Consider the following 12,609-nt stretch of genomic DNA (forward strand, 5'->3'; position numbering starts at 1 on the left):
CCAGGACAACTTGTTTTTGTTATTTTTTTATTATATGAGTAAATAACAAATTCATGTTGTAATACTTAATCTCAAAAAAATACGCATTAGCGTTAATTAGGTATAAAAAAAAGGTTGACAAGAGGGAACCGGTCTGCTATACAGTTGTAGTGATTTACTATAATAAAGGGGTCGCGATCGACTGGTCGATCATTAAAGGAATATTGAGCGATAGTATAAAAATTAACTATACCAATATCTGCTGTTCACGCGCGCAATCATAAAGATTAATACTTAACACACTTAAACGCTTTATATACAAAGTAAAGTATTTATTAGTAAAATAAAACACAATTTTCCTATGGAGAAATAATAAAAGAAAATTATTATGATGCATTTAAATAAATGTAAAATAATATACCTAAACAATAATAGTGATCGATCACCAGTTATTTAAAATTTTTAATAATATACCCCACTTGTTTGATTAGGCTACTCTTGTAATGGATGTGTTAAATTAGAATGATTTTGATAAATTTTGTGAACACTGAAACTTCAAATGCTTCTAAAAAAAAATGTAATGGGTACTTATTAATACATATATTATTGACTAGCGTGTATGTCACACAATATTTTATTTTACTTGGTATCTAGATATTTATGAGGAACTTCGTATTCAATTTTCAAACGTTTTAACCAAGTAAAAGAATTTTTACCGACATTTTTAAAAAAAAAAAAACGAAATTTGTCAAGTGTCCATAAATAGGTCAAACAGAGTCAAAATATTTTGAAAATCTTACCTTGTATGAAAAATGATTATATAAACATAAGGTAAAAGTATCTAGTATCTAAGGTCATTCGTTTTTGATTTATTTCAAAAAAAAAAAAAACAAAATGTGTCTACAATTGGTTTTGCGTAAAAATGGACGTTTTTTCATATTCCTTTGTCCGCTGGCCAGTATATAGAATAATTGTACACAATAAATTAATTTTCATGGGAGACACTGAGATAACTTCGTTTGATTGGATAGTATACTTAATTACATTGGAATTTATAATCCCCCTCACGGCCTCACCCACAACTTTTAATCAACATCACTATCACAATTTTTTCAAATCAATTTGCCATTAGGTACAGGTATTCAGTTTTTCATAAATGGCCAACTGAAAAATTAATAAAACAAATTATTGAAAGGGGTATTACGACCATCCTCCCCCCTAGGTTCGCCCTTGTAGAGATGTAATGTATATATTTGATAACGATAGTCAGTATGACAGTACAAATCGTTTATTTTTTGGTAAATTATTAGTCCAGTTTGATATTTACCAGTTAGTTTGTCGCTGATTTTTTTTAACCCATTCTAGGCTGTATGTATGGTAGAATATGGCGTTTTTTAGTGATGATTTTATTATTTTCTAACAGTTGCAGGTCGTTATTTAAAAGAAAATTGTAATTAATTAATAGTACTTGATCAATCAATAGTTGATAACAATTTTAATACCATATGTTATGAATCGATTATATGCAAAAAACCAGATTGGATAATGATAAAAATATTATATAATCATTACATATTTTATCTAATATTTTAATTTATCATATTTGAAATCTATTTTGTTAAATATATATACATTTTTGTTATGTACGTTTTTTTTAAATTAAATGTTCGGATTTGATGGTTGAATTTATTGAATTTTCGATAAGTTTAAAACTTTTTCATGATGCTTTGAACTCTAGAATGTGTGTAATGAATTCAGCCATGGTTACATCAGTCGCCGTTGAATGAAAATTAGCCAAAAATCAATAAATATACAGTTTTCAGCTGAATCGTAAAATGTTTAAGTTTATTAGAAATGGAAATAGGTTTTTGTAATGTGTATATATGTCTATTGCATACTCCTTCGCTATCTGTTAAATTAACTGCCGCCAACTTTTTGAAACTATAAAGATATACACACTACATTGCTATAGTGAATTTAATTAAATAGTATTTGTTGAGATAACTTTCAAACTCTTCGAATTACGAATTTCCATCGTAACGTAAATAATGCTTTGATTGTAAACACCGTTTATATTATAATAATAATATTGATGATGTTTTATTCATATAATTCATAAATTCCAATTTGCTATTTTATTACATTGGATCATTTAAATTTTTTTTTATAACTATAGTGTCCGTGTTATAGGAACCTATACTCTTTGTTCTGTTTTCTGACTACTGAGCGTTTATCTGAATAAATATATGCATAACTGTATAAGTACAATCCCTCTGAAAAATCTTCCGTGTCAAATACAGAGAAGAAGAGACAACTATAAAAATATAAATATACTAACTAATCTTACTAATAATAATATAATAGCGCTTAAAATCCATTTTTATATTATTCAGACGTTGGTATACCTGGTACATAAATTAAAATGTTCTATATAGATTTTTTTAAATAATTTGAAAAAGAATAACATGTTTGATTGATATAACAATTATTATTTTTGTAATACATAATATATATACTGTGTTGTATTTAATATATGTTTGAACACTGAGTTAGTATGATACTTACATTTACGATATACACTATCAAAGTTAATTATGAATTATTATCCTGATTAGATATTATATAACATGTATGGCCATTAATCAAAATTAGAATTTATGCAATGTGAAGGTGGAATTATTATTAAACTGTTCTAGACGAATTTTCGTACATTATTATTATTTATTATATTGATGATATTATTTGACATTTATGGTTAATATAGCTTATGGTTATTGAGCTATTCAGTATGTTATTATAATAATTATAAGTTACTACCAATAAAAAATTTATGTAAAAACCATATTATGGTTTCTTTAAAAAAAAAAAAAATCCATATTCTCTAAAACGTAGGTGCTTATTGCCTATATAACGATACGCATTGTTCAATTTATCAGTTTAATTATGCTAATCTGTTGAAAATGTTTTATGTTAAAGTATATTATGTCAAATTTTAAAAAAAGTTTAACAATTGTTAATATACTTTTAATCTAAAAACTTTCAGTATGCTTGGTAATATCCACTACGCTATTTTAAATTTGAAAATGTACGGGTTCATTGTAATAAACTATATTTGTTTGTAATTTATATTGTACCATTGAACATACAAAAACATGACATAACATGTATTAGTTCAATCGATTTCTCAGTAGGTACACTTCGCCCTCTGTAAATATTTAATTAACTTTTTTATGCTGACGATGCTATTTCTAAAAGACTGGAAAATTACCTCAACGTCACACCTCTATATCTTGTCTTCTTTCTATATATGTGCAAATGTATTCAAAACTAACCGAGAGTATGATTTAATTTTGTTACAGTTGGTTGGCGGCGAATTCGACATGGAATTAAACTTTATCATACAAGACGCGCAAAACATCCGACATATGTTAGAACTTTTAGACCATTGTCCTCCGAACTTACAGGTAAGTTTAGTGATTTCCTTTATTCCTCTAGGTTTTGTAAGTTTTCTGTTCATGATGTTTGATTGTGTCTAAAATATTTATTGTAAACATACTGAAAAAAAAATCAATTCTATAATGTATATAATATATATTTATACACGATTTTATACGATGTTAGTATATCTGGATTGAAAGTTTTCTTGCAAAATATACACTTTATGGTATGAATTAATGTCATAGAAATTGTTGAATACTTATATTTAATAAGTGCATTAAATTAAATAACATTTACTTTGGTTATTATAATTAACAATTAGCTGTCAGGAGAGTAAAAATATTTTAGTACCTAGTTAATATAAATATAATTTACGTTTATTTGATATTTTAATATTGTTTCGGACGTTTAATGATTGTACCACTGACAACCACACTCCACTGTTACGAGTAAGATGAAATTGATTTTACGCTGGTATATACAATATACATATATAGGTATTATATAATGCTTAGCATCAAAAGACGATTTATTATATTGTTTTATTTATTTAATAATTGTACAGTAATTTTTTTCATCTATTTACCAAAAATATATTCATCTTGTGAACGTAAAATATCTTTAATGATATAGGCAGTAAGCACTAATTACATAAAATCGTATAGTGTATTATAAATTGTATAGGTACGTTATATTTTAAAATATTGAAATTCAAAATATGTATTTTAAATTATATACTTCCTAGTTTATTGTGGTATCAGTCCACGTATTTTTTTTCGAATAGCGTTAGTACATATTGTTAGGTAATATTATAAGTGGTGCTTAAAATTTAAACTGATTAATCACAGTAAATTAATAAATCACACAGAATTTGGACTTAAATAATCGCTTTTAGAATTTTTTAGTACTCTAATCGTGGGAAACGCACGTGTTAGTATTCAATATAAGCTTTTAAAAATATACTGCTCCTGTGATTCAGTAAGTAACTTTCTATGTATTTGAATTTTTCATTTCAATATCAATCTTTGTACAATACATTAAAATATTTTGTTTGTGTTGTATTTTAGAGAAATTTTAAACGCATGGAAATGTGTCACCGCCATTACATTTGATCAATCTAATTTTTCATAAATCCAAATACTCAACCGACTCTTTTAAATTTGTCAGGTAAAATAAGTTGGCTTCTGGTTAGGTACTTACTGGTTAGGTCTTACTGCTGCTAATGTTATTTTGAATGATAATCCTTATGATAATGCCTTAAATGCAGCTATACCATTTTTTTTCAGTTTACTTTCATCATGAAATAATTACACCTTAAATAATTACACCTGGAACAGTCAAAGTTCAAAGCATGGCTAATTTGTTTTTAAGGATAACTAAGGGATGGATGACTTACAAATTTTAAATTCGTGCTTACAAATACTTAAAAATTGTCAACGACATTTTGGCACGATCAAAAACTTTGTCAAATGCAAAACGGCCAAGTTTCGTGAAAGTTAGCCGTGATTTAAGCTTTTGAGGATAATTGAAAATGGCTGTACTTAAAAATTACCAAATTGTGCTTACTTAAACTTTAAACGACTTACAATTTTTTTACGAAATTTGGGGCCAAAATGTTCACATTGTGCGACCGAATTCACGGACCTTTTTCTAACACCATTTTTTTTAAAGTTTTATTTTCCTAAGGTTATACATTTTTCTTGGTGATATGTTAATCGGGCTACACTCCTTAACAATGTACCTTCTGATCTGATGTTCTACCAGTCTACCAGGTGTGTATTGTTCAACATCAGTCAACTGGTTGCAGAACGTTTGGGTTCCCTCTTTTGAAAAATGAAAAATGTGTCTAATATTCTAGGCTCTATCAATCCAGTACTAAGATTAGGAAATTCCTTGAAGTTGAATACTAATCGACCAATAGTAATTATCTCTCACGTTGAAAAGTTTTTTAAGTCGCTTGTACCGAGGGCTATGAAATATGGTGTTAATCACATTTAATTTGATCAGTCTACAACTAAATTATGTAGGTAAACTAGTTTTCTGTAACTTATTCATAAATGCTTTTCGGTGTCAAGGTCATATTGATGTCGTCTATACTTACTTCTCCAAGGCGTTTGGACGTATGGGTTATTCCGTTCTTTTCAAAGTAAGACTAGCTGTGTTTCGATGAACTGTTATTTTTCATATTTGAATAATAGATACTGGTGGGTGAAGAAGCGAGTGAAGAAGCTGAGATATTTGCTGACGTTATTAAGTTATTTTTAATGATTCGTTCTCGTTAATAGGGTGAGCTTCTATAGTTGATTTAGATCGTCTTATTGATTGAGAAAAACTTAAATTACAGCTTAATGTTGCTAAATACAAAGTTAAGTTCTTTTCACGCTGCCTTGATCGGTGATCACCCTAATTTCGCTTGTAATATTCATGGTATTACTGTTCCACGCGCGCTCATATTTCTGTTCGTGATCTTTGGCTTTGTATGTCCCGCATTTTTAATCCTGGTTTTTAAATAGAAGAGATTTTGTGTAAGGCACTGAAAATGATTTGGGCTGAGATCACACATCAATTAAACCATCTGCTTCTTTAAAATCCTCTAATGTTCCTTCCCAATGCCTATACTTGAGTATGGATCTGTACTTTGGACCAGTTTTCTTTTTCTAGCAGTTTTATATCTGAACATGTTTAGAGAATGTTTTTTGTACTGGTTCCTTCGTTTTTTACATCCAATGCTCTCCCCATGACTAAAGTTTCAATCAGCCAAGTGCTTAGTTTATCTATTTGGAATGATCGCTGATTCAGGGCTAATCTTAAATTTATCTTCACACTCCAATGTAATACTATCGATTCCTCTTCTTCACAAACTTCTTTTCAAATTCCTTAGAGTTCTCCACAATTGTTCTCTCCACTATCATATTTTTATACGTCCCTTGTTTCTATTTCTTTGTTGTTGTCATTTACATAGATATGTTTTTGAACTGGGCACAATGTGTTTTTTTTCTGTCCTATTTTTATTTACAGTAGATACTTACTTAAATTACCCCTAGCATTCAATGCATAATATAATTACGTTACCATATCAAACTCTAAGAAACGGATTCATAGATAAATACTCAGTTTAATTATATCTATGATCCATTGTTTTTCCTCGCAGCTGAAAAAATTTAAATGTTTACTTTTTATATTATTTTAAGCATGTTATTGTTTAATATTGTATAAGCTATTTTCATCTGTATAAAAAAAAAATTGTTACTTCACTTGGACATTTACCTGTAATATTATTAAAATACAATAAAATATTGTTCTTACCATATGGTTCTGGAAATACAAATTTTGTTATAATATAATTTAAAAATAGTTGTATTTTATTAGCATTGAATAAAGTTGGTGCACGGTTAGTTATCAATTTAAAATAGGTTTAAAAAAAAAATGAGTAAAGGGGATTGGATCCCGTCTCTGTTTTCCACCAAAATACCATAACTAACTATACTGTCTATTCTAGAAATGACTGCCACTTTCTTGAAATTGAACTCCTTAAGCCTTCAAAATTAGATTTTTAAATTTTGAATATTAATAATTTTAAAATTGTAATACCTAAAAAATATTGAAGTTTAAAAATTTGTTTAAAAATGTAAGAAGTCATTTTAAAGTAAACGTTATGACAAATACAAATATGTTTTCGGATATATTGGTAAGTTAATTGATATATTGGCAAAAGATTGATACTTTAAAACAAAAAAAAAAAACAAAATAATTTATAATTTTTTTATTAGTTAACCCGTGGCAACTTAGGCTATTAGGTGGTTTTTATTGTGGAGGAGTGTACTATAAGTTTAAACGTGTGTTTTAGTTGGGCAGATTTTTTAGTGGGCACCTGTAGGTAATTGCCATGCCCGGGAGCGGGATGGCGGCACTTCTCTCCGGACACCGTGACTAGCTCGAAGAAAAATGCCACCCGCAGCCGGCATTGAACTTGCGCTGGTGTGCGTCGCATCTGATGCCTTAATCCGCTCGGCCACTCCGTCCCCCATTAACAATATTTGTGTAATGTGTTATTGACATGTATGTGTATGTGCGAGACCACTCTGCTATTTATTTTTATATACATTCACTCACATTAATGATCACTTACTACGAATCCTAATGTACACACACACAAAATTGCCTATATTTAACTCCTTAAAAAAGGATCAAATCCTCTGAAGTACTTTTTTTTGCTGTTCTATATTTATAAGTAGGGAACCTAGTTATTATAAATTATATAATAAGTATAAACTTCTTGTATTAAAAATTCAGGACATTAAACCTGATACCACAATTTTTATCAATTTAAATATAAAAACATGTTATAATAATTCTCGTGTTTAATAAGTCAGATAGGATACAGATACTTTATGCAGCCTGTTCTTGTCTCGTTTTGCTCACCTCAGCGCAGTATGGTAGCTTGGAGATAATGTTTTTAATTTTTGAGCAGTAAAATTATCTTATTCTTAATATGATGCTCATAACGTATATTCCTTTCAAACTACTCAATATTATATGTTAAAATCGGTGGAATTATTGAGATTTTGATGTATAAACTGTTTGTGTTTATTGTGATACGTTTATTTATTTTGTACTCTGCATTATAAATCGTCTGAAACATTGCATGGATTTTAAATTGGGCGGCCTTAATTGTTGTGAATCAAATGTGTTTGTTTTCGTCGGAATTTACCGCATCTTATGTTGCTACGACATCAGACTGGCGTTGACCACATTATGGGTGTTCGTAGTTTATATTAATATATAACATGTCTTTCATTCATCCAAGTGGAAAATACAATTTTCGTCTACCGCTCTCAGATAATATAGAAACACAATCTACTGTACACGAATCACAATGATAAGTTGTATAAGCTATAGAACCCTTTTGGTCCACAGTTTGCACTCTGCTGTTGTAAATGTTTATTCTGTCACATGATGTGTAATTTTCGATGTATTTGCACTTGTTACAGTTGCCGACCGCCGCTTATATAAAATACGACTTTTGAGTTGATACAGCGGCATCTTTGGTGCTTAAACTTATTTAATGTATATTTTAGGTTGTGATGTTAAAAAAACTGTATTCTGATTATATACTTTAACATTCAGAATGTGTACGAATTCCAATTTTATAACCTTTTCACGTTGTTTATGAAATCAAAGTCCAATTAAACTTTTGACACTTTTAGTCACTTCATTGATTTTTTCACTTTTAAAGGAAATTTATATATCACTGTTTGTTAATTTAAAAGGTTTTATTTTTATCGTTCATCATTAATTTTTAATCAGAAATTTAAATATATTTTTCTTTTATCTTAAATAACATTTTAATAAATATATATTATGTATAGTTAAACATAATTAAAGAAAACTAAAAGATTACTTGTATAATATATAATATAGAATATTGTTACAACATGAAATAAAAATAATAAAAAATGCCTTAATAATTGTTCTGCAATTTTATATAATTTATGATATAAGTGACTTCATTTATTGAAATAATAATTTTATTTTTAATAGGTGTTTGTGACTAGGTAGCTTTTAAAATCATAGAATTCATAATAAAAAATACGAATATTTTTTTATAAATCTGCTTCATTAATGTACCCACATTAAAACTGTAGCTCAAATAAAATAAAAGTAAACGTGTTTGAAAGTAAATTAAACCTTTGGTGTTTGAACTTCAATAAAATAAAAGTTCTAGTTGGTAGGTTCTAGTAGTATAAGTTCTGAATATGAATATTGATTCTTTCATTTACGTAACTTAAAATAATGTATTGTTAGATATAATTTCTGTGTTATATGATCGTGTGCTCGAAAAAAAACAAAATTATAACAGTATTATAATGTTATGTTAACAATCGTATTAATAATTTTATTGTTTATTTTTACTAGCCAAAAATAAAAAAATGATTTATTCTTAGATATTTAAAAAATTATTTTATAAATTTGTCTTCAATATTGTATTTTTTTTAGTACAAAAGTAGAAAATGGTTTAATACAAGTTCTAATTGGAAACGGCGTATTTAAATAAAATAAATGATTTCAATTGTGAAATGATGTAAACATTTTATTTTTGCTGATTTCGTATTCATTATTCAGTTTCGTTAGATATATAGGTATTCGTTTTAATTGAACTTCTTGATATTTTTAATTATGAATGTCATTAGATTCTGAATTAGTTGGTATAAATGTTTGTATATTGAGTTATGAAATGTGACGAATACTTATGATTTAAAAAATAGGTATTCTATTAAACAGTTTTTTGTAGCATTATATTTTTTGTGTATATAATGTTGTTTTAATGTTTACTTACCTAACTAAAAATATGTACGTACGCAAAAAATAAAAATATTCATGTGTAGGTACATTGTTATGATATTCAATAGGTTGTATGTTATTTGTTTTTCTTCTAAAACAAAAAGTCATTAAAACAGTCCCATGTCTTAATAAATATATTTTAGAACTAGTGGTCAAAAACTCAAACCATTTTTTATTTACCATTTACCAATGGTTATTATCTTATATTTTATACATGATGATATGTATATAATAAATAAAGTTATTCCTGTGATTCGGATATAAAACCTAAAAGAGTCATTACATAATAGTGTAGAGAATGTATGCGACCCGTTTTTGGATTTGTGTCGTAAACAACGTCTTGGTTTTATTACGTTTGAATTTGCACTTGTTTTGGATCGCAGTTCGTTTTTGAAATAACAATTTCTTTGGTCATTAATCTTGCGTTACGTATAGGTTGTAGCGTGTATTTCATCTCTGTTCGTATTATATATTTATATAAAATAATAGTAATAAATACGTGTTAAAAGTTTTCCGTACAAAACGAATTTTTCTCTGTATGTTTAGAATGCACGGGCGATATATTGGGTGGTATAATATATTTCTAGTCTTTTCTGGATTTCCCTTCTATTTTCCACTTATTTCCATCTCACCTCTACACTACTGGGTTTTCATGGGCTAAAATATCTGTTATTTTGTCTGCAGAAATTTATCGTCCCCCATCCTTTACATGTAATTTATTTCACTTTACCGGCACAAAAATGTACACACGTACACACGTGCTATTGACCGAATCAATTAACAAGTCCGTGTTCTAATTGAGTTGGTTAATTTCCCAATTCGTTTTGAGCGTTACTAATAGCAATAATAGTTACGTAGGTACTTGTTTTAAATTTTACATTTAAAAACATTTAAATTCTATCTAATGTACACGGCCGGAATCTAGAATATTTGGTTATAGCATTGATTAGGAATACTTAAAGTATTCATAATAAATGGTAATTGGTACAATGAAGAAATTATTATTTTTTTTTTTAAACTAATTTTAAAAACTATTTTTAATTTTATAAATTTTTGAAATATTATTGTATATGGTCTTTTTTACAATAGATTCAACATTTCTAACTTACATTACAATAAAAAATGTGTTTTAATTTAATTAAATGTACCCACATTAAACATTAAGTGTTAAATACATTAAATTGTTCAATTGCTTAACTTTGTATTTTATCCAAATCAAATTATTACAGTTAAATATTCAAGGATAAAATCATTAAGACTGGTAAATTTGCGTTTGTATTTAAAAAATATTTATCAACCATTGTTTGAATAAAGACGATGTCGTCATATTTATTAATCATTGCCAATATTATAGTCAAACAATTTAATAATAGTATTGGCGTGTTTGATAAAAAATATACGTGAGAATTGAATTTGTTTTGTGCGAATAGAGTTCGTAGAAATCAAATTGTTAAAATATTGGAATTTAATTCGTACCGTATTTTTTTCACTCCTCGGTCTTCCTCCGCTCGAAGTTAGTGACATCTTCTGGAAGAGACTTCGTGACTGTTCTGCAAAACTACTGTTTCAAAGGCGAGTGACAAACAAAAGTTTTTTTGTTCTCACTTCCTCCGTTCTTAATTTAACGTTCGGACTGCTGATTTGAAAGTTGTTTCCACACAATCAGAGAATACACACGCACAGTAGGTGGTATACAATTTCCAATGTAACCTTACACTGGTTTTTTTTCCTCTAGAGAATTTTGTAGTGTCTTTTGCGTGTGACAAAAATAATTGTCATTAAAAAGTTGTTCCCGGTAAGCTCACAACCTATAGTAATATATTTATTATACGAGTAAGATGAATTCATTTGCTCCGTGTTTATTGTAACGTCATAAAAACAAATGTATTTCTAATAAGTCAAGTGTTTGCACGTCATAGTTTTAGCATTTTAATATTTCATTATTTATAGGGAGTTTTATCTCGTTTATTAGTTGCTCATTAATATCACTATGATCAAATAATTAGTGGCGCTTCAACGGTATTTTTTCATTAGGTAGAGCTACAATGACATAAATTAATTTTATGTTTGAATGATTATTTTTAATCCTTTGATCCAGTTCTAATAAAAATTATTAATGTACTTTTTTAAATATATAATTCATGTGAAACAAAGTTCATATCTTGATTAAAATACATTATTATTTGGAAATATTAACATTACCTATCTAATATTCGTTTGTCCTAAATATGATGGCACATGTCTTCTTATTAAGTAATTAGTGAATTTAAATGAAATACATCATATAATTGTGTTACTGTTAATAATGATAAATTAAATTAATTATTGTGTTCCTAATGAATGGATTACGTTTTTTTTTAATATAAATATTTAATCATTTTTAAATATTGATGAAAAAATACATAAATCCATATCTAAATATTAAGGGACTAATATTCAAGTAAGTTGATGCTACCGAGAAACGTAACGGATTTAACAGTTAATGAGTTAAATATCTATGAATAACTTTATTTTTATTCTGGAATAGTCCTTTGTGGATTTCAACGTGGATAACCTAACCTAACCTAACCACGGAGTATTGAATTGTTCAAAAGTCTGTTAACTATATGGAGTTGTTGGTCAAAATAAGGTTTATGGCTGTAGGCAATAATGCTCACTAGCGCAACGGCCAACGATAATAAATAACGATTGTTGAATCTGTAGTTTAAGAGCAGACGTGAATTACCTACAGCCCACACAAGCGTTCGTTCCCAGGGTATCTCAAATGTCCAGGTCATTTGGTGTATTTACCGTCCCTCAGGACTTTATATCCTAGCCCTATACGTGTATTTATGTAGCCATACTTGTGTC

At 27.9% G+C, this 12,609-nt stretch overlaps 1 protein-coding gene across 6 annotated transcripts in view; it reads left to right on the forward strand.

Annotated features, from left to right (window-relative positions):
• LOC132950760 (neurobeachin) overlaps nucleotides 1–12,609 on the forward strand; it is a 258,518-nt gene that overhangs the window by 95,609 nt on the left and 150,300 nt on the right. For all 6 annotated transcript variants that reach the window (XM_061022312.1, XM_061022314.1, XM_061022310.1 and 3 more), the window contains one exon: nucleotides 3,339–3,443. In XM_061022312.1, the coding sequence (XP_060878295.1) occupies nucleotides 3,339–3,443 (105 nt within the window). The remainder of the gene's footprint in view (nucleotides 1–3,338; nucleotides 3,444–12,609) is intronic.

The sequence above is a fragment of the Metopolophium dirhodum genome, chromosome 8 (assembly GCF_019925205.1).
Source record: "Metopolophium dirhodum isolate CAU chromosome 8, ASM1992520v1, whole genome shotgun sequence".
NCBI lineage: Eukaryota > Metazoa > Arthropoda > Insecta > Hemiptera > Aphididae > Metopolophium > Metopolophium dirhodum.